This window comes from Giraffa tippelskirchi, chromosome 5 (genome assembly GCF_054371585.1).
Source record: "Giraffa tippelskirchi isolate mGirTip1 chromosome 5, T2T-mGirTip1v1.2.pri, whole genome shotgun sequence".
Taxonomy (NCBI): Eukaryota; Metazoa; Chordata; class Mammalia; order Artiodactyla; family Giraffidae; genus Giraffa; species Giraffa tippelskirchi.
The window spans coordinates 102,750,916-102,773,272 of NC_137279.1; the positions used below are offsets into that span (position 1 = coordinate 102,750,916).

The following is a 22,357-nucleotide window of genomic DNA, read 5'->3' on the forward strand; positions in this document are numbered from 1 at the left end:
ACCTAGCTTGGTGTCTGGCATACAGTTAGGCACTCAGGAATTGTTTAAAAATAAATGGACACAAGCCTTTAACTGTTGCTTCCTTTGATCTCACGTGTAAAGTCTCTAACCTTATGACTCTGCCTTAGTGGAAAGTCCCATTCTGTTTTAGCAGCTTAATTTAGATAGGTGCTTTGGTTTTTTTGATAAGAAATGCTGTTAGTGCTGATATTCAAATTTCTGTTTACCTCCCCCCTACCCCCCAGTACAACCTTTACAAGTTCCAAGATTCTTGAATTCGGCCCATTTCATAGTGTTGTCGGGCTTCCTGCATAGATCAGTCGGTAAAAAGTCTGACTGCAATACAGGAGACCTGCGTTCGATCCCTGGGTTGGGAAGATCCCCTGGAGAAGGAAATGGCAACCCACTCTGGTATTCTGGCCTGGAGAATCCCATGGACAGAGGAGCCTGGCAGGCTACAATCTATAGCGTCGCAAGAGTCAGACACACTGAGTGACTAAGCACACGCGAATAGTGTTGTCGGGTTTCAAGCAGACATCGGTCCTCGGGGAGAGCCTAGATCCAGGAACTAGAAAGAGGCTGGAATTCTTGCTCCGAATTTGCTTCTCTATGCATTCTTCTCTTTTGCTTCTCTCATCAACATAGCCTTACCCTTAATTAAAATATTGGTATTATTAATTTCTCATTACTGGAATTGTTCCAGCAGAGACTGAATGACCATGACCACATGACACCATGGTAGAAGACACATCCTTGTTGAGTGGGAGGAAGGGAAGTTCGGTCAGGTTACATCTTTGAGCTCTTTTAAATGCAAGATTTTACCAACCTAGGCTCCCATATACACAAGAATTGCCTTCCATTTCACTTTCTCACTGGGTTAAATAGCACCATCAGTTTGTCTTGTCTATGTGCCTGTCCATCTTTTGTGCAGAGTCAATCATTAGGTCTTCCTCCCAAAATTCTCTCAAGAAATAACAGTTTTCTCCTAGTAGCTGTAGAGTTGTAGAAAAGGTAACAAAGCGTGAGCTCATTAACCTATGGTTAAATGTTAAGGCGGAATCGTATCAAGATTCGGAGGATAGGTTTTGCAGTTCAACAGCTCAAATCCTAGTCCCATTACTACTAGCTGCGTCACTGTGGAAAAATTACTCTCTCAAGTTTTTTCTTTAACTACAAAGTGGGGACCTACACTTTCTCGCTATATAATCACAAATATCCTGAGAGGCAGATAATCTCATATTAGAGATGGGAGCACCAAAGAAAAAAGAAATGGTAACATTTCTTCAGGTGGAGTTGTCTAGAGGTTTCTCCAGTAGGGAGTGAATGCACAGTTACTGAAAGTTTTGCAAGACTGTCCTATGATAGATCGCAGCTTTTTGGCAGGGTGACTGATCTAGGTGATTTCTGAGATCCTGTAATATGGTCATTTATTCACTTTTGCAATTAATATTTTTTATCAGAATCTGTTTAAGGACCTGGGGATACAGCATAAACAAGCAAAAAAAAAAAAAAACCCACACAATACACACACACACACACAAAGAACTCTGCCTAAAAATATAAAAATACAGAAAATAATTTGTACTGGATATACAGTATATAAAAACAAAAAAATAAATATGAAAATATATCATCTGATTGTCAGTTTTTTCATATTCCCTTCATCTAAGTACCCATTAACTCCTGCCCTCCTTCCCAGCCCTCTCCCCAAACTTAAAGTATCAGAAACTAGAAATTTCTATTTCAGTTTGTGTGTCACGCCCTCTCACGGGTCACAGCTTATTCAAAGCTGGAAATCCAGAAAAGTGGCCGGGGCCTTGGGAGTTTCTGAAGGTGTAAGGAGAGATCACGGAACTAGTGTTCCGGTAGCTGTGGTTCCCGATGGGAAGCCAATTATGGGGACCGGTAGTGGAGAGCTCTGGAGCTTGTTTCCGGCCACCTCAGCGGGAAGCGGAGACGCGAGCAGCTTGGTCTTCGGAAGCTGAGATAGAGGTTTAACTGTTGTCCCGGCGGAGCAAGTCAAAACACATCTACGGCCGTCTGGGCCAGTGTTGGGTCTCCGTAGCCTGTAAAGATGGTGTTGCTCACTATGATCGCCCGAGTGGCGGACGGGCTTCCGTTGGCCGCCTCGATGCAGGAGGACGAACAGGTGAGCTGCTAGATCCTTAGGACCCCAAGTTCCTGCCAGAGCGCTATGCTGTCTGCCCCGGATTCCTTGTTAGACACCCGAGTCTTCCCAGGCATTTCTGACTCCTCCGAAGTTCTTTTTCTCTTTTGACAGCGGAGAAGACTACCTGGAGAAGACTAACCTTTGTTGAAGGCGGGGGTAGATTTTTATGTTACCTATTTCTTTTTAGAAAAACACTCCAGAGAAGGGCTAATTGTGATCATCCAGTGTTCTGTAATTCTTTAGAGACTCTGCTAAAATTCAGGATTTCTACTTTTTTTTTTGCTGTTAATAAGGCTGACAGGTCCTGGGGAAAATCAGCTCCTAGTTCTTTGACTCCTTTCTGTAGCACCTGATCCTTGACCTAGCTTGCTGACATCTATTGAAAGCAGATGAGGTAATATTACCACATATATGCACCTGTTTGAAGTTCAGTACAGTGCTTTCTTTCAAAGTTATGTCCAATTCCCACCTCCTTCAGTAAGCCTTACTAAATTCTTATTGTTGGAATTATGACCCCTGTGTTACATTTCTATAATGCCTTGTACTTTTATTTTACAGTTTTGCCTTTGTCTTTCAATAAATTAAATTTCCTAGTAGACAGATGAAAATCTTGGTCATTTTTGTGTTTCCAATACCTTTTACAGTAGCAGTTTTAGTATAATAGGTGCTCAAAAATATGTTGTGTTGATTAAAACAAACAAAAAAAGTCCCAGGAAAAAACCCCTAGATAGCTTCACAGGAAGAGGCTTTGTGCCTTAAAATCACAAGGCAAATTTCTGGTGTGAGACCAGTTCCTGGAATAAGGTTGAGGAATTCCAGAAGAAAGGAGGCTGAGAATGAAGTTTATATGATTTATTTAAATTTGTTTAAAGTGATCAACTTTATTTTGCTTTCTTATACAAGTAATTAAAAAAAACTTTCAAGGCCTAAAAAAAGTTGAGTTCTAGAAAAAAAATATTTTGCACATTTTTTAACCGTTCATTCATATATTCATGGGAAGAAAAAAAAACCCAACTCTTATTAAGCACATCAGGTGTGCCAAGCATGGTGTTCATGCAGGGTCTTATGGAACATAGTCCCTACTTTCATGGAGCTTACAGTTTTAGTGGAGAAGCCAGATCACTAACACATAACTATAATGTAGATAATTGCTGTAGAAGAGGAAGAAGTTTCTGTGATTGAACATGGAAAAGGCATCTAAATGGATTTTTGGACATCAGGAAAGTCTTCCCAGAAGGAATGACATCCAAGCCAATAGTAGTGTCTCCTAACTGAGACAGCTTCTATTTGGTTGTATGCCTTTTTAGGTTTGATTTGCAAATACGTTTACTTTAACTTTTAGGAGAATAACGATACAGTTGTTATGTTGCTTAGTAGGTTATGCTGAGTGAGATATTTTCTATTCACTACACAAAACAAAGTCTAAATTGATATAAAATTTGAAAAATATAGCATGCCCTGAACTTTGAATTGTGAGATATTTTTCTCTTCTCCAGCATTAAACATTTTCTTGGATTATGCAGAAGGAGTGAAATTATTAAAATGAATGCAGAACATGGTTTGAAACAAAGGAGATGGTATGAGGAAATTTTCCTTGAAGGATATGTAGTTTGACTAAGAAATAGTTTTTGCAAGGGAACAGAAATCTGGTCAGTTTTCCAACTGTTGCTTTGAATTCCAGTGTGGGCAAAGAATATCAAGTAGATCTGAAAGTCTGAATATCAGTAGGCCCTTATTCTTTGCCTTGACACTTTATTGAAAAAATTAATTGATTATACTGTGTGTTTCTTAATTCCAAATTAGGTATCAGTCTACCAAGATGGGTTGCTTTGTTTAATTGAAAAGGAAAGATATTTTACACAAAAATATTTTAATGATTATAATTCTGTAGTGATTTCCTTTAGCAGTTTTGACTTTGAATGATAATCCTTTCTAAACTTTTAATATCTGAAAAAATGTAAATCTTTGACTTATTTTTTACTATTAAAATAGAGCACCTTACGTTTAGAGAGAGTGCCTATGCATGCGTGCTAAGCACCTTCAGTCGTGTCCAACTCTTTGTGACCCTATGGACTGTAGCCCTCCACTCTCCTCCGTCCATGGGATTCTCTAGGCAGGAATACTGGAGTGGATTGCTATGCCCTATTCCAGGGAAATCTTTCTGACCTAGGGATTGAACCTGTGTCTCTTATGTCTCCTGCATTAGTGGGTGGGTTCTTTACCACTAGCACCACCTGGGAAGCCCATAGAGTGCCTGCTATATACCAACCATTCCGCTAAGTCTGTTAAATGCATGATTTCATTTAGTCTTCATACCAGCTATTGTTGTTTAGTTGCTAAGTCGTGTGTGATTCTTTGTGACCCCATGGACTGTAGCCTGCCAGGCTCCTCTGTCCATGGGATTTCCCAAGCAAGAGTACTGCAGTGGGTTGCCATTTCCTCCTCCAGAGAGGCATCCTGACCCAGGGATTGAATCCATGTCCCCTGCATTGGCAGGTGGATTCTTTATTGCCGAGCCACCAGGGAAGCCCTTATATCAACTATTAGGATGGGTACTGTTATTATCTACATTTATAGATAAGGAAGCTCTGACGCTAAGAGAAGAAAAGTCTCTTTCTTTAAGTCACACAGCATAAGTAGTGCAATGGAATTTTTCACCAGAATTTTTCCTTCCTTCCCTTTCCCCTCCCTTCTTCCCTCCCTCCTTTTTTCCCCTTCCTTTCTTCCTTATTAACCTACAACTACTGTGTTAGTTCCAGGTGCATAACATAGTGATTTGATACTTCTGTCATCAGGGTTTTTTAACTTCGGCACTCTTGACATTTTGGAATGGATAATTCTTTGTTGCGGGAAAACTGTCCTGTGCATTTTTGGATGTCTAGCAGCATCCTTGGCCTCTGCACCTTATATACCAATAGCACTACCACCAGCCTCCCTCCAGTTTGACAACCAAAAATATTTCCCGACATTGCTGCATGTCACCTTTGGGGAGCATAGGCCAAATCACTCTTGGTTGAGAACCACTGTTTTGGTTTTTAAAAGAAATTTTTTTAATTGAAGTATAGTTGATTCATAGTGTATAAGTTTCAGGTGTAAAGCATAGTGATTCACAGTTTTTAAGGGTTAGACTCCATTAGTAGTTAATGTAAAATATTGGCTATATTCTCTGAGCTGTACAGTATACCCTTGTAGCTTATTTACTTTATACATAAGTAGTTTGTACCTCTTAATCCTCTACCCTTATTGTGCCCTTCCTTCCTTCCCTCTCCCCACTGGTAACCACTGGTTTGTTCCTTTTAATCCATATCTGTCTGATTCTACACTGGAGCCTTAGTACCTAACTATTACACTTTACTGCTTTGTTCTAAGACATTTTAATAATGTATTTACTTCTTGGGAGTCTGGAAATTACTTTTTAAGAAATGGATATCTTGATCAAGTAGTTTTATAGTTAAGTATCTTAATTGTCCAGGCCAAATAAATGTATTCTTTCAGTTATTTACATTGATAATAGATGCTGTATTTTACATAGTTGCTCCATGTTAGTCCCTATACAAACTGTCTTGTTACTGTAGATGAACAGTTATTCAAGTAATACCATAGAGCATTTTTTTTAAGATACAGAGTACCTTATGCACTGTTTCCTTTGTGCTTTAGCTAGAAATACAAGCCTAAGGTAGAGAGATGAACTTTTCCAAACTACACTATCTAAGTGGATACTCTGTTTCTTTCTTTCTGATGTATTTCTCCTTTTCAGATGTTTGCAATTTCTTTACCTTTCTGTTCTACCTCAAAATAAACCCTGTTCTCTTCTCATTTTGTCTCAGCTCTGTGGACTTGAAGAAGGTGTAGATGTAACTGAGTACAGAGCAGGGAACTCCAAGAAGCAGATGGTCTGTTGTACTGTTAAACTGCCACACTCCCCCAGTCATTGAGGGTTGATTAATCATCTTACTGTTATTGCTATTAGAGAAAGATGGTTGGTTCTTGATGCTGCTGGCCTTTGATCAGTAGAGCTTAACAGGGATTTAAAAATGATAAGGGCTTAGCTAAACATTATTGTAAAGACAAAAGATGGCATTTGATACAACTACTTGTTCAGCAGTCATAAAGTGAAAGTCACTCAGTTGTGTCTGACTGTTTGCAACCCCATGGACTGTAGCCGGTCAGGCTCTTCTGTCCATGGGATTCTCCACGCAAGCATAGTGGAGTGGGTTGCCATTACCTTCTCCAGGGGATCTTCCCGACCCAGGGATTAAACCTGGGTCTCTTGCATTGCAGGCAGATTCTTTACCATCTGAGCCACCAGGGAAGCCCACCAGCAGTCATAGGTAACAGCAATAAAAAGGATTGTGGTTGTGTGGCAATTTACTACGCTGTACCTCCTATATTTTATATACAGAACCACATCCTAAATATACTGATGATCTCAAGTTAGTTTCAGAATTTGTGAATACTTTCACATCCACTTTATTATTGGATTGCTAACAGCTGTCTTTCCTTTATACTGTGTACAAGTTTCATCAAGTCTGTTTCAGATGAAGTAGAAAACAGAATTAGGATATCTAATTAACTATTTTTAGATAGGCTAGCTGACTGTGGGCCCTTTGTGACTGTAATCTTAAAAGCAAACCAAGGGTTTATCTCTAAAGCCATGATTATGTTGTTATGTGAGATCTATCAATAGTTCAGAGCTGCCATGCAGTTTCTTGAGCATCTCCCATGAACTAGATTTAATATTAAATAGTAAGATATCACTTGGAATGTGGATCGACCATCACAGAAGCAATTTTAATTGTAGAGGTTGTATAACACACATAGGAGGAGGAGTTTCAGGGGTAGACTGCCTGGGCGCAAATCCTAGCCCCTCCCTTACTGGCCCCAAGTGCAGATATGCAACAAGTAGACATTGATGAATGAATAATTTTCTCATTATAAAGTTAATTTGTGACTGTTGTAGAAAATTCAGTAAATACAAAAGGACTAACAAGTTAATGGTGCTTTTTTTTTTTTTTTACCAAAGTAGTGGTAAAATTAAGTAATCCCTACTTAAATTATACGCACTTGGTATCTAACCTTAATCTTTGTGTGTGTGTTTAAAATTAAATAATGGGTAATAACTGTAAGACTGTTCCACCTAATTTTTTCACATAGTGTATAATGAATGTCTGCTCATACCATTAAATATTACACATTTTGATGGTTCTGTAGTATTCCATTATATAAATATAAACCATATGTTATGTCACCCATCCCCTATCCTATTATTGAACATATGTTTTTTGCTTTTATATGTTTTTGTAGTTGTTTGCTTAACACATATATGATGTTTATGTATACTTTCAAAGATGTAGAATTGTTACGTAAAGCACTGTGCAAAATTTTATAATTTCTAATACCTGTTGTCAAAATGACTACCAGAAAGATTGTGCCAGCATCGTGTTCCCAGAAATGGTGATGCTAACTGAACCAGCAGTATAAAATGTTGGTTGGCATGCCATAGTTCCTATGTAGATATGTCCCCAGTATTGTACATTGGCATCATTGCTTTGTTCATTATGAATTCCTGAAATCGTAGCATGCTTTTGGCCCTAGTCTCTGTTTCTTTCAGATTGCAGTAACATTTACGATGCCTCTTATAAAGTCAAAGGATTTGTACCAATCTTCATTTGACCAACAGTTTTTTGCCATTTTTTTTTAATTGAAGAGTAGTTGGTTTATAATATTATGTTAGTTTCACACTTAGAATATATTGCTTCAGTATCTTTATAGATTATACTTCATTTTAAGTTGTTATAAAATAGTGTTATTCCCTGTGCTGCACAATATATCCATGTAGCTTATTTATTTTATACATAGTAGTTTGTACATCTTAATCCCCCCTACCCCTGTCTTGCCCTTCTTCCTTTCCTTCTTCCTAATGGTAGCCACTAGTTTGTTCTCTGTATCTGTGAGTCTGTTTCTGATTGGTTATATTCATTTTATTTTTTAGATTCCACATATAAGGGATAACATACAGTATCTGTCTTTCTCTCTTTGACTTATTTCACTAAGCATAATACCCTCTCTGTCCATCCATGTTGTTGCAAATGGTAGAATTTCATTTGCCATTTATTTATTTAACTATTTCCTTTAAGGGGCTCACGTGCCTTTAGCTGTCAGAAAACTTACATTTAATTTTTATGGTTGTAGCTATTTTACTGATACCAATGTCTGAGTCCTGCCTCCAAAACACTGATTTAATTGGTTTTGGGGTGCAGATTGAGCAGGAATAGTTTTTTTTAAGATCCCCAGGTGATTCTAGTGTGAAGCCAAAGTTGAAAGTCATTGATCTATGTTGGTATTATTTCTTGGCCCTTTAGTAGCCAAGGTTTGATCCCTGGGTCGGTAAGATCCCTTGGAGAAGGGCATAGCAACCCACTCCAGTATTCTTGCCTGGAGAATCCCATGGACAGAGGATCCTGGTGGGCTACAGTCCATGGGATCACAAAAAGTTGGATATGACTGAGCAACTAACACACTTTTAGTAGCCTCTGCAACTTTATTTGCATCCCTCATATCTATTGTTGTGGGGTCAGATATCTTCGGAATGCCGCATAACGACATTGCTTAAGCAGATTGACTCTACCACTCAAATTTAGGAACATAAGATATTGGCACTAGTTCAAAGCATGTGATGGTATTCACTTTCCCTAACTGGCTGGCCAGTCATGAGAAAAGCAATATATATATTAGCATTACTGTTTAATAAAATAATGTTAATATATATTATACTGTTAATTATTACAAAGTGTTACTAATATATAACAGTATACATGGTAATGTAGGAGTATTTCTCAAGCAAACAGCCTTATAATAAGTCATTGCCATAATAATAGTGTTAAACTACAGATTGATACTTCTAATGGTCTCTGCCTGACTCCCCTGGTTCACCTCATACTTATTTACTTCCTTATTTATATTGAAATTTCAAGCTCACCATTTTATTTATTTTATTTTGAGTTATAATTGACATATAGCATTATATTAGTTTCAGATGTACAATATGATTCAATACTTGTAGACACCGTGAAATCACCACAGTAAGTCTAGTTACCCTGCATCATGAAAAAATAGTTATGAAAATGTTTATTCTTTTTTTTGTGTGTGATGCAGACATTTAAGTTTTACTCTCTTAGCAACTTTCAAATACATAATACTGTATTATTAACTATAGTCACCATGCTGAACATTGTATCCCCGTGACCTGTTTTATAATTGGAAGTTTGTGCTTTTTGATTCCCTTCACCCATTTGGCCTACTCCCCCACCAACCTCCCCTCTGTAGTCACCAATCCATTCTCTATCTATGAGCTTGTTTTTTGAGCAAGATCCCACTCTTTTTTAATGGCTGAATAGTATTCCATTGTGTATATATACTGCATCTTTTTTATCCATTCATCTATTGAACACTTATTATAGGTTATTTTCATATCTTGGCTATTGTAAATAATGCTGCTGTGAGCATAGCTTAGGATACACATACCTTTTTAATTTAGTGTTTAATTTTCTTTAGATAAATACTTAGAAGTTGAATTGCTGGATCATGCAGTAGTTCTATTTTTAATTTTTTTGAGGGAACCCCCCCATACTTTTTCCATTTCGGCTGCATCAATTTACATTCCTTCCGACAGTGCACAAAGGTTCCCTTTTCTCCACACTCTCACCAATGCTTGTTATATCTTGTCCTTTTGATAATAGTCATTCTAACAGGAGTGAGGTGATATCTCAGTGTGCGTTTCTAGTTCACTATTTTAAATATAGCTTAAAATCCTATACTTGTACGTTTGTTTATCTGCCAGTTACATGATTTTATTTTTGCTTCCTTGTTTTTGTTCTCAGTTCAGTGGATCGCTATGTGATCCACTAAGTTTTACTTTGTACTTTCTTATAGTTAGGCCTTAGGTCCAATCCCTGGGAGAACTCAGTATACTTTTCTATTTAAACGTTTAGTTATTAAGCATCTACCAAGGAGAGACTGTTATATCTTTCAATTCAGAATAAATAATCTAAAATAAAATAATTCCTTCCCATCACATGGCAGAAGTTGTTTATTTCCCCCAGTATGTGGATGAATAAAGTATATTTGCTTCTCATTCTTCATGCACTTCTTTTCCATTTTTGTCTAATAGGTTATTGAGGTATGAATTTCTCCTTTTGAAATGACTCTGCTATTTCCCCCAGTAGACTTTTTCCTCTCTTTAAAAAAAAAATTGTGAAATCATTTAGAAATTGTTTGGGAAAATATTGCCTGAATTCTGTCATCCAAATGTTACTATTTTCACTTTTTTATAAACATATCCCTTGCTATCCAGACGTTTGCATTCCAAACTTGGAAAGCAAATAGATTTATTTAGTAAAGGATATTTTGACTTTCCAATCTTCATCCTTTCTCTTAACTTGTTTTTACCTAGTTGCAGTTACAGTGTTCATAGTAATTTGCAGTGATGGGTGCACACATTTAGTTTTGCTTATACACCAAATACTGTAACACTTTATGGAAGATTTTGCATGATATTTCAGCATAAAAATGAGATTCATTCTGTCTGTCTTTCTCAGGATTTTCCTCTGAGTATAGAACATGTTGTGTGATTCTGTGCCAGTAACCATGCAAGTGAAGTGGGTTAGGAGGAGGGTACTGACCTCATAGTGGAAATGGAGTCAGCAAGTACCTTAAATGCAGTTGACAATTATATTTTTGCTTTTTAGAAAATAACTAATGTGACTTTGTTGAAAAACTCGGGGTTTGGGCTATTTTTTCTCTGAAAGTAGGCCACTTTTATTTTGTTAAAATAAATCTTATTAACGTTATTAACCTGTAAATGAAGGACCTTATTTACATAGTGTCCTCAAAATATGATACTTCTTACCAGTTGGTACTGTTTTTTTGTGGAACATTCTTAAATGAAGGTGTCTTCTTGCAGTCTGGCCGGGACCTTCAACAGTACCAGAGTCAGGCTAAGCAGCTCTTTCGAAAGTTGAATGAACAGTCCCCTACCAGATGCACCTTGGAAGCTGGTGCCATGACTTTTCAGTGAGTATAATCTTGATTTCTTTGTGATCATTTAAGTATGAAATACAGTAATTACTTGTAATTACACCTGAGAAGAATGGTAACTTTTTTCAAACGTAAAGGTAACTTTGAAAATAGAGTCACTCTGTGGAGGCAACTTTCCTGGCTCTAATTCTGCAAAACTGAAATCTTGGTTTCTGTATTCAGTTTGTGTACAGTAATTCAGCCTGTTATCTTGTGTCTAGTAAATGCTGGATGTATCATGTAGTAATAGATAACTTTTGCTTTGGGAGCTCCTTAGAGCCAGACACACATAGATTAGTACCCTTGCTTAAACATTTACTGACACTGTAACCTTGAGCAACTCACATATATTTCTCTAGGCCTCGGTTACCTCTATAAAACAGGGAATCATAGTTTTGTTAGGTTTATGAGAGAATCCCTGTATATCACTTAACATTTTGTCTGGCACGCAGAGAATAGTCAATAGGTATTATTTATTATTTAGAGAAAAGAAAATTATAAAAGATAATTTAAGAGCATCTAATCAGTGGTTGGAGAAGGGCACGGCAACCCACTCCAGTATGCTTGCCTGGGAAATCCCATGGACAGAGAAGCCTGGCGGGATACAGTCCATAGGGCTGCAAAGAGTCAGACATGACAGCATCTAAACAACAACAACAACAAATCAGTGGTTATAGACAATGAATACAGTTGAGAGAGGGATCAAAGGGACTTTATTGGGTCTCAAATTACCTACAAATAATTGGTATTAAGTGTTTAATTATATGTCAAGTTTGAAGGTGCTAAAACAGGCAGGATTAAAAAAGAAAAAAGAGGACAAGAAGATCAGAGGAAAATAAGAAAGGATAAGCTAAATAATCCTTAGTATGTTAGGAGCTCAGATACTGAGATAATATAGACCTGGGAAGAACCTATTGTATTTAACTCAAACAACCAACCTTCTGCTCATCAAGAACAAGCAAACAAGTATACAGAATCAAAATCAAAACAAGACTCTGGCCTATTGGTTAAGAAAATAGTGAACATTAAGTTTTGTAAGTTATTTCAACGTTAAATAATGTTCAGTTCAATTCAGTTGCTCAGTCGTGTCTGACTCTTTGCGACCCCATGGACCGCAGCAGGCCAGGCCTCCCTGTTCATTACCAACTCCCGGAGTTTACCCAAACTCACGTCCATTGAGTCGGTGATGCCATCCAACCATCTCATCCTCTGTCATCCCCTTCTCCTCCTGCCTTCAATCTTTCCCAGCATCAAGGTCTTTTCAAATGAGTCAGCTCTTTGCATCAGGTGGCCAAAGTATTGGAGTTGCAGCTTCAACATCAGTCCTTCCAGTGAACACTCAGGACTGATCTCCTTTGGGATGGACTGGTTGAATCTCCTTGCAGTCCAAGGGACTCTGAAGAGTCTTCTCCAACACCATAGTTCAAGAGCATCAGTTCTTCGGCACTCAGCTTTCTTTATAGTCCATCTCTCACATTCATACATAACTACTGGAAAAACCATAGGCTTGACTAGACGGACCTTTGTTGGCAAAGTAATGTCTCTGCTTTTTAACACGATGTCTAAGTTGGTCATAACTTTCCTTTCACATTATTTCCTTTCTAAATAATATTAGAGACGCTCAATTATATAGTACTTTTTATCTTTACCATGGGTTAGAAACAAATGACTTAGGAAAGATCTCATGGAATTGAAAAGAGGTTTTCTTCTGCCTCCTTTATAATCTTATCTCTTCCCTTATTTGCATCTAATAGCTGTTTGCTAAAGATGTATTCTTTGCTAGACCATGTATTAAGTCTTGCCTTTAATGTTCGTAGCTTGTCCTCTTATAGCAGAGAGAGACACATACGTAAACAGCTAATAGGACAAGAAGTGCTATAGAACAGAGAGAAGGAAGCAAGTTTTCAGGAAAGAGAACTCTATGGAGTTCTAGGGTGCCTTAGAAGCCACATAGGAAGGACAGGGATGGGGAATGTGTGTAATGCTTTGTACCCTTAAACTGCTACTTAAACTAAAAACTTCTGACTTTGTTTGCTATACATATTGGTCTTCTGAATATAATTTTGGCTCAAGTAAAGAGTGCTATGGCTATGCTATGGCATTTGAAAACCACTGAGTAGCCAGCCTCTTTCCAAAAATATCTCAGACATGCAGTAATATAGCCTCCTCCAGACTGCCAGGGACAACATGAGGGACATGAGTTTGGGCGAGCTCCGGGAGTTGGTGATGGACAGGGAAGCCTGGCATGCTGCAGTCCATGGGGTTGCAAAGAGTCAAACATGACTGAGCGACTGAACTGAACTGAAGGCTGCCAGGGAGCTCACTCTCACAGGAGGAGTCAGTTCTGTTATTGACTAATTTGCAATTAATACAGAGTTCTCCTACCCTGCTGCTAAGTCACTTCAGTCGTGTCTGACTCTGTGCGACCCCATAGACGGCAGCCCAGCAGGCTCCCCCGTCCCTGGGATTCTCCAGGCAAGAACACTGGAGTGGGTTGCCATTTCCTTCTCCAATGCAAGAGAGTGAAAAGTGAAAGTGAAGTCGCTCAGTCGTGTCCAACTCTTAGCGACCCCATGGACTGCAGCCTACCAGGCTCCTCCGTCCATGGGAGTTTCCAGGCAAGAATACTGGAGTGGGGTGCCATTGCCTTCTCCATCTCCTACCCTAGAAATTAGGAAATATTATTAGTCCTGAGATTGTTATTTTCTGTACCCAGTAATCATTGTGACACTAACTTCTAACTTTTTAGTGTTCACAAAAATTTCCAGTTCCACAATTCTTACAGGTGGAAGAAGTTTAAATTTGTATATATTATTACTTATTTACTATACATGATCAAAGGGCAGATGGAGTCACACCTCTGAGTTTTCAAGAAAAAGTCTTCAAGATATTTTAGCTGTAGAATTATGTGATGTATAAATATATCTAAATACTTCTTTTGGAATATGCTTCTAATAGTGGGAAGATGTTTGTTTTCTAATTCTAGTGATTTATGGTTTGTAATTGACTTTCTGATTTCATTAGCCTCAAAGGCCTTGGGCTTGAATATTTTCAAGTTTGTATAAGGAATTTCCTGGTGGTCCAGTGGTTAGGACTCTGCCCTTCCCCTGCCGAGGACCTGGGTTTGATCCCAAGTCGGGGAACTAAGATCCTGCAAGCCGTATAGCATAACCAAAAAAAAAAGTTTGTATGGCACTGAGAGCCTGTTTCAGACTGTTCAGAGTGTTATTAATCTACAACAATTTTTTCTTACTTTTTTTATTTTTGTCTCTTCAGTTACATTATTGAACAGGGAGTATGTTATTTGGTTCTGTGTGAAGCTGCCTTCCCTAAGAAGTTGGCTTTTGCCTACCTAGAAGACTTACACTCAGAATTTGATGAACAGCATGGGAAGAAGGTGCCGACTGTGTCCAGACCCTACTCCTTTATTGAGTTTGGTAAGTTTTTATGCCTTACTTCTCTATCAGGGGAGTAGATGATATAGAGAAGCTATTGATATAATTTTGACTTATTTTTTAAAGCTTACCTACTAATGTTTTGGATTCTGCCTCCTATCCTATTCCATGTCTTTTTTCCTTTTGAGTGAATAAGGCTTCCTTCTCATAAGTATTAATAATTTTCTCTGGCCTTTTGATATTTTCCCCATAGAGCTTGTTGCCCTTTGCTCTTTTTTTGTATTTGTTTTGATTCTCCATTAGGGTGAAAAACTGCCTGAAGATCCAGATTGACATGTAATTGCTGAGTTCTTCTTTTCCCCAATTCAGTGTCTTCACCCCCACACACACGTACACTCACAGTGAGACTCATTTTATGGAGATCAGAATTTGGAAATCAGAAAGAATGGTGTTTTGTTTCTTTTAATAGAACAAGACCCTCTAATTTAAGTACTAAAAGATATCTGGTATTGGGGCACAACATTTCCTACAGGCAGAAGTAGTGAGCATGGGTGTCCATATTTGTACAGGAATTATAGAAAGACTCATTACTCCTCAGAGCTGGTAAAATACAGGATGGCAGCAGATCAAAGGAAATGTCCTATAGGTAGAAGAAGGGAGAACAAGTATGATTAGATTACATCATTGACATTTTTAGTTAAAAAAGAAACTGGTTTTGAGTACTACCTCTGGATTTCTGAAGTGTTTCAAGTTTTCTAGATAAATGAGTCCTCTTGCTTTCTAGAAATAAAGAAAATTTATTATAGCAAAGCATTACAGTGTTTCAAAACTAAACTCTCCAAGTGCTAATTTTATCATGTCTGGTTTTGCAGTTTTTATTTTTGTAGGCAATAGGAGTTCAGTAAAGCCGAGAAAAAATAAGATTACTGTACCAAAGTCACACAGGAAATAGTTGGTATCCTCAAATTAGCTTAAAAGATTGTATACAGAGATATGAATGGGTTATAGATGAACTGTAAGCTACAGTAACCTGAGACCAGTATCATGGTAACTGTTATCAACCCTAGACTTGAATGGATAAGAGCAGTTTCTGGAACTGGGAAGAAGAAAATTTATAGAAAAGGCCAATTTCAAAGGAGCAGTAACTTTTGGTGGAGGGATACTACCAGCCCAAGATAACTTCTCAGGGAAGAGATAGAGGAATAAATACTTTGACATCACTGTCCACTCTTATTCCCTACTCTTGGGGTGTCCTCTTTGGCTGAACCTAATTGGAAGCTAGACGGCAAGGAACCCATTGATATAATTCATGCAGGTTAGCTTCCTGAAGCAGAAAGCAGGTTGCAGAAAGGTGGGAGGAAGTCTAAAGAGGCAAATAAAGGGTAGCCAATACACTATCTTAAGATTTTAGCTAAAAGTTGAAAATATAATCTTTATTAATTATTCTTTTCATAGTTTTATGATATGCAGACATTGGCAAACATGAATGAGCATGCAGTTTTGTAGTAATATTTTGGGAAACTCCTTGTCACACTTGATACTCATTCAAGAGTCTGGTTAATCATGGACAGTTGCAGAACCAGGACTAAACTCAGAATATACTCTTTCCTACTTCTTTGATGGACATGAAAGAGTTGTTAACAGTCACTTTTCTTCATCATTCTAGATACCTACATTCAGAAAACCAAGAAGCTTTACATTGACAGTCGTGCTCGGAGAAACCTAGGCTCCATCAACACTGAACTGCAAGATGTGCAGAGAATCATGGTCGCGAATATTGAAGAAGTGTTACAACGGGGAGAAGCACTCTCAGGTATCTCAAAGCAGTACCAGTCTCATGAGCAAGTGGTTCTTATTCTGTAGGCAAGGATAGCTTATTTGGGGTTACCGTTTATGCTGTCAGATTCTATCTAGTATTATTAAGAATTCATTTCTCCAAAATGGATTACATTACAAGCTTCCAGTATGATGTGTTTCTTTCTAGCGTGGTTAGTTTCTGTTGAGTTGGAACAGTGTAAAGTCTCATTCCATGTAAGAAACAATTACTATTTCCAAGGTATTTACCAAATTAGATTAGTATTTATAGAAACACATAAGTTAAGGAAAATGAAAAGAAGAATGAGAGGACATTGTCAGAGGATTATGGCAATGGTTTCATAAGTCGCTGCTTCAGGAGACTTTACTGCTGCCAGATCAACTGTTATAAAATACCATTTCATCAAGGTGTTCCTCCACAGAAAAACTTCTAAGACCTGTGACTACAAGATCTAGTCTGGTCTCAACTTACTTTTCATTCATCCAGTCATTGTTAATTGAATACTCATAATGTGCAAGGCGGGCTTCCCCAGTGGCTCAGCATTAAAAAATGTGCCTGCGGTACAGGAGCCGCAGGAGACGCAGGTTCGGTCCCTGGGTCAGAAGGATCTCCAGGAGGAGGAAATGGCAACCCACTCCAGTTTTCTTTCCTTGAGAATCCCATGGACAGAGGAGCCTGGTGGGCTACAGTCCCTAGAGTCGCAAAGAGTCGAACACAACTGAAGCCACTTAGCAGCCAATGTGCAAGGCACTGTATTCTCTATCGTGGAAGATAAGGAGATTGCAAAAGTGTTTGATTGTCCCTGGTTCACAAACATTCTGCCTCAGCCAGTTCACTGTCTTCATCATCCTGGACCTTCCTTAAACTCTAGATAAGAACTGCCTCTTCAAAGAGGCCTTCCCTGATCCTTACAGCTATGACACATTAATCTCCTAACTCCTTCAAGTTCTTAAAACACTTACATATTTTACGTAGTGTAAAAAAGCATGTAATGTTTTTTAGTACATGGGATATGTATATGTGTGTGTATTAATTTACCTAAAATATATAACTAATGTTTAAATGTTACCTAAGTGTTTAATGTGAGCATGTACTCTGTGTTTTACATCTATTGTATATACTTATTTTATTTCTTTCACAGTAATCATCACAGGTAGTTGCCTTAATGTATATTTTTAAAATTCAGCCTTGTTACATATTCATGAATAAATGCATGCATGCTAAATCACTTCAGTCATGTCCTACTCTTTGTGACCCCATGGACTGTAGCCCGCCAGGCTCCTCTCTCCATGGGATTCTCCAGGCAAGAATACTAGAGTGGGTTGCCATTCCCTTCTCCAATGAATAAATGGGTTGTCCTTTATTATGAGCTTCAGATTTTAACCTTCAAGTTTATAGTCAGCAGTTGTCCCAGTGTATAGCTTCATACTCTTTAAACATCAGTTTTTGGATAAGTGAGTCTATATAAATTTTCATCATAGCAGACTCACAGGTTCTACTCAGGATAAAGTAAACCAGTACAGGAAACTTTTTTAAAGCCAAAATTTATCAACTGCTCAATTAATCAAAAGCGTATGGGATTTCCTTCTAGTGCTTTGCTAATTGCTATGGTGTTGATATGCTGATTAAAAATGAAGTACATTTTTACCCTTAAGAAACTTCATGTGATTGGGAAGATAAGGAACATTGTCACAGAGTAACAAGCATCAGTTGAACATTTACATTGTGCTAGGCAATATGGTAGGGGGACTTTACCTATATTTTATTTATTCTCTAGCATAATCCCATGTGAAGTGGGTGGTATCAAACCAGTTTTACAGATAAAGAAGCAAAGACTCAGAAAAGTAGCTTACTCAAAGCTAAAAAATAGCTTACTAAAAGTAGCTTACTAGCTTTTTACACTGCTAGTACCTGGCAGAATTTGTTGGTCCATGGAGTCCTTGTTCATCTTCAGAGAATGATAGTTATAAATCATTATGTAGATATATTCGGGCTTCCCAGGTGGCTCAGTGGTAAAGAATCTACCTGCCCAATGCAGGAGACATGAGTTCATTCCCTGGGTTGGGAAGACCCCCTGGAGGTGAAAATGGCAACCCACTCCAGTATTCTTGCCTGGGAATCCCATGGACAGAGGAGCCTGGCAGGCTATAGTCCATGGGGTCACAAAGAATGAGACACAACTGAGTGACTGAGCACATAGATATATAGACAATAAGAGCTACAAGAATGTAGAAGGAAATAGATAACTGAACAGGAAAGATTTCTTGAATTTTGATAGATTAGGAAGGAGTGAAGAGTGATATTTTAAGAGGAAGAAAAAGCATATCTCAACAGGGCATAAATGAAGACAGTGGTAAGATTAGCCTACCTCAAAAATAGATTTCTTCCTCTTTAAGCTTCTCCATAATAAGAATCTGTCTTTTATATTTTTTTCTCTTTTTGTTTTAGAGCTAGTTAGCTTTGCATTTAAGACCCAAGAACAGTTCCTGTGGGTTCTTTGAGTAAGATCGAATTGTGCCTTTTTTACTACCTAAATGTACCTGTTTCTTTTAAGGCATAGGTTTTATTTTTTTATTCAGAGGTGTGTCACTCTACTGCAGTGTAGATTCCACAGATACAGGGATCATGTACGTTTTGATCGTAGCACTTCTCATGGTGCCCACAACATAAATATTTGCTAAATAAGACTTCTGCAAGCAATAGCTTTGTTTTTATGATACCATTGTCATGGCTATTTCTCATCGTTTAACTGTTCTCTTGCATGACAAGGTGCTTTTCTTACAAGTTGCTAATTTCGAAATGGCTGACATGCCTTGTGTTATTAAGTAATACCACGTTTCTCAATCAAAACCAGTCCCTATTAAGCAACTCCAAATAGTCCAAAAGCATTCTCCAAGGAAGACCAAATAAATTCAGATTGCAAAATAGTTTCTCAAAAATTTAAAGAAGTAAAAAGTTTGATTAGAATTTATGCCAAACTGAGAGTTTGTTTTTATTATTAAAAATATGCCATATATTTTAAGCCCAGTTTAGCTTATGTGTATCTCATAATGTGAGATTGTGCTTAGTTAACAGTTAAAAGAAGATAATGACATTACAAATGTTCGTATAGGAAAAAAAAAACTTTGCAGAAGATTCTAAAAAGCTTAATTTAGTAGATACTGGTTTTCTAGCACCTGTGATTGTATTTTCATTGTAATACAGCTTTCTTATGTCTGCTGAAATACAATTTCTGATAGTATTATCTTCATAATAATTGTCTTTACCATGTGGAAAGTTTTAGAAATTTGGTAGTAGTCACTGTTGAGATACAGCTTAATACTCGGTGTCTGGTCCACTGAATTTTCTGGTTGCCTGCATTTTTCGTCTTACCTGGATTATCATTTGTCAAAATATGAGAGAATATGATTTAAACCATTAAGAGATTATGAAGCTAGTTGCTATCAGTTAACATTTATCAAGTGTTTACCATTATGTAGGCATTGTGTTCACTTTATAGATATCCTATGATACGGTTACTATTATTATATATTCCCTATTTTTATAGACAAAGAAGTTGGGTCTTAGGCTGAGTGGCCCGGTATCATATGATCGATACAGCTGAGATTTGAACTGGGTCTGAGGCCAGACCCTGCACTCACTCTACAGCCTCCAGAATTTGAACCTAAGTTGAACTGATTATTTGAAAATGCGCTGTAGATTTTACAGGGCTTCGGGATCATGTGTTAATCAGTGTATACAACCTTACCCTTTAAAAAAAAGAAAAGATAATTTAAGCTTCATGATTTGAAGTAGTGTTACTCATTAGGGTTATTTTTGTTCTCAATACAGTTGATAAAATACTTTAAGGGACTAACTAATGTTATCCTTTTTTTCCCTTTGACAGCATTGGATTCGAAGGCTAACAATTTGTCCAGTCTGTCCAAGAAATACCGCCAGGATGCGAAGTACTTGAACATGCGTTCCACTTATGCCAAACTTGCAGCAGTAGCTGTATTTTTCATCATGTTAATAGTGTATGTGCGCTTCTGGTGGCTGTGAAGTAGTGAATCCAGTCACTGGCAAGGGAGAACCTAGAACCTGACAGGTGTATGTTTTCAGGAAGCTGAGCTCACAGAGATGTGTATTAGAATCCAAGTGGAACTTCTGCCTCTAAAGACCTTGCAAGAAAAGACATGTCCTGAAAATGAAAGATTACACCTCATCTAATGAAGCTTAGCCCTATGTAGAAAGTGTCTTTCCGGGGCAGAGGCTTTCTCTGGGTGCTAAGCCATATACATTAGGGAACAGTAGATTGTTTTATTTGTTTTTTCCCCTCTCAGTGTTTTACATTTTTCAAACAGCACTGACTGGGGCATTCTCATTCTCTAATGGAGCTGTCAGTGAGATTTGGCTTAACCAACCTATGCTAGCAAGTCTGAAATCCCTTCAGAGAAGGCAGCCCTTCAGGAAGTTTTTTGACTCTGTTTAATCAACATTCCTTTCGTTGGTGACATTTGTGATTTTCAGGAATCTGCGTTGTTTGATGGCCTTTTAAACAAGACTCCAGTATGTGAAGGTTAATTGCTGTGCTGCAAGATATCCTGTCTATTGGCCTCTGTAGGAAGTTAACCTTGTTTTTCATTTATGATAATTTGCTTATTGCACAATTGCTTTAGGGTTAAATGAATTATATTAAGATGCCTTGAAATTATATTATAGCACTCCTTGATTAAGAAGCAAAAATGTTTTCTGTCATTTACTCTTAAAAGACTTAAAATTAGTTTGGGACATTCTTGATTTTATTTTTCTGCATCTAGTTTATATTAATATAAGAGCGAGTATAGCATATATCCAGAGGCCCCTGACTTAGTGGGAAGACAGGCCAGCTCATCACTACAGCTTTGTCCTCCTTCCTCACTTCTTCACTACGATTTTCTCCACTCTTCTTCCTGCTACAACTTGCTAAGGTTTTTTAAATTGCTCTGAGCCCTATAGTTTCATGTCCCATAACTATCCTCTCAGTATATTCTCAAATTTCAAAATGGAAGATAATCAGTTGCGTAGTTAGTTAAATTGAAATTTTTCAGAGCAACTACTCAAACTACTAAACATATTTATCTAAGAAAATCTGAGAGCACCTCATATCTGCTTCAGTTATATAATTCTCTAAGAATGTTCTAGAGATAGGCAACTCATTTACAGTAGCTTCTGTTAACAAATAAAAGTACCTGATTTTTCCCTTTTTTGCTCAGGGATAATGAGAATTTCCTTTTACCTTCTGAGGTAGAATTTTTTAAATGGGGAGAATAGGCCTTTTAAATATTGTCACAAGAGTCTACAATATAACCTCTAATTCCTACACATACTGCAAATATTTCTTGAAATTGTACAGGAAAATGAACCAACTTCTTACTTCTTAAGATCTTTGGAAAGAACTTTAACCAGTAGGCAATTTTATAACTCAGGATCATCAAACCTTCTGTTCTGATTCCTGATAGAGAAAAAAAAATCTTTTTCTTTAAAACAAGGCAAGGAGAAATGCTTATTTTATTCCTGATAATTTACAGAACTAGAATAAAAATTTTTTCTTCCCATTTTGGACCTCTGTCTGCCAATTGGAGTTTTGTGCATGAAATAAGAAGTTACTTTTTATAGGAATAAGTGCTTGAAGTCCCTAAAAGTCTTGTCCCTAAGTAATGATGTTGATAATAAGAGCCTTTGAAAGGCTGAAAACCTAAATAGTAGTACCATAGCATTTGGTACTTCTGTAGAAGTGGAGAGTGAGTGGCAGCTCGTTGTTGAGGGTTGCATGCTGCAACCAAGTGGTCAGCAATGAAATAAATACTTGTAGAATGTTCCCTTCAGTGTGAAGCTTTGTTATCTGCTATAGTTAATTTACATGTACATATTCTTCTAGAT

The 22,357-nt window shown here is 37.6% G+C and overlaps 1 protein-coding gene across 3 annotated transcripts; it reads left to right on the forward strand.

Moving 5' to 3' along the window:
• Nucleotides 1-1,937: 1,937 nt before the first annotated feature.
• On the forward strand, nucleotides 1,938-22,295 carry SEC22B (SEC22 homolog B, vesicle trafficking protein). 3 transcript variants are annotated; one of them, XR_014052516.1, is made up of 5 exons: nucleotides 1,938-2,149; nucleotides 11,133-11,242; nucleotides 14,522-14,682; nucleotides 16,307-17,095; nucleotides 18,560-20,222. XR_014052516.1 is itself a non-coding variant. In XM_081486125.1 (5 exons), exons 1-5 carry the CDS (start codon nucleotides 2,075-2,077, stop codon nucleotides 20,495-20,497), a joined length of 648 nt encoding a protein of 215 aa, XP_081342251.1. In that variant the 5' UTR covers nucleotides 1,938-2,074; the 3' UTR covers nucleotides 20,498-22,295. The 3 variants fall into 3 exon arrangements, 1 of the variants encoding a protein (XP_081342251.1); XR_014052518.1 differs by having other exon boundaries at nucleotides 16,307-17,053; nucleotides 17,773-20,222; XM_081486125.1 differs by lacking the exon at nucleotides 18,560-20,222 and adding an exon at nucleotides 20,343-22,295 and having other exon boundaries at nucleotides 16,307-16,453.
• The last annotated feature ends 62 nt before the right edge of the window (nucleotides 22,296-22,357 follow it).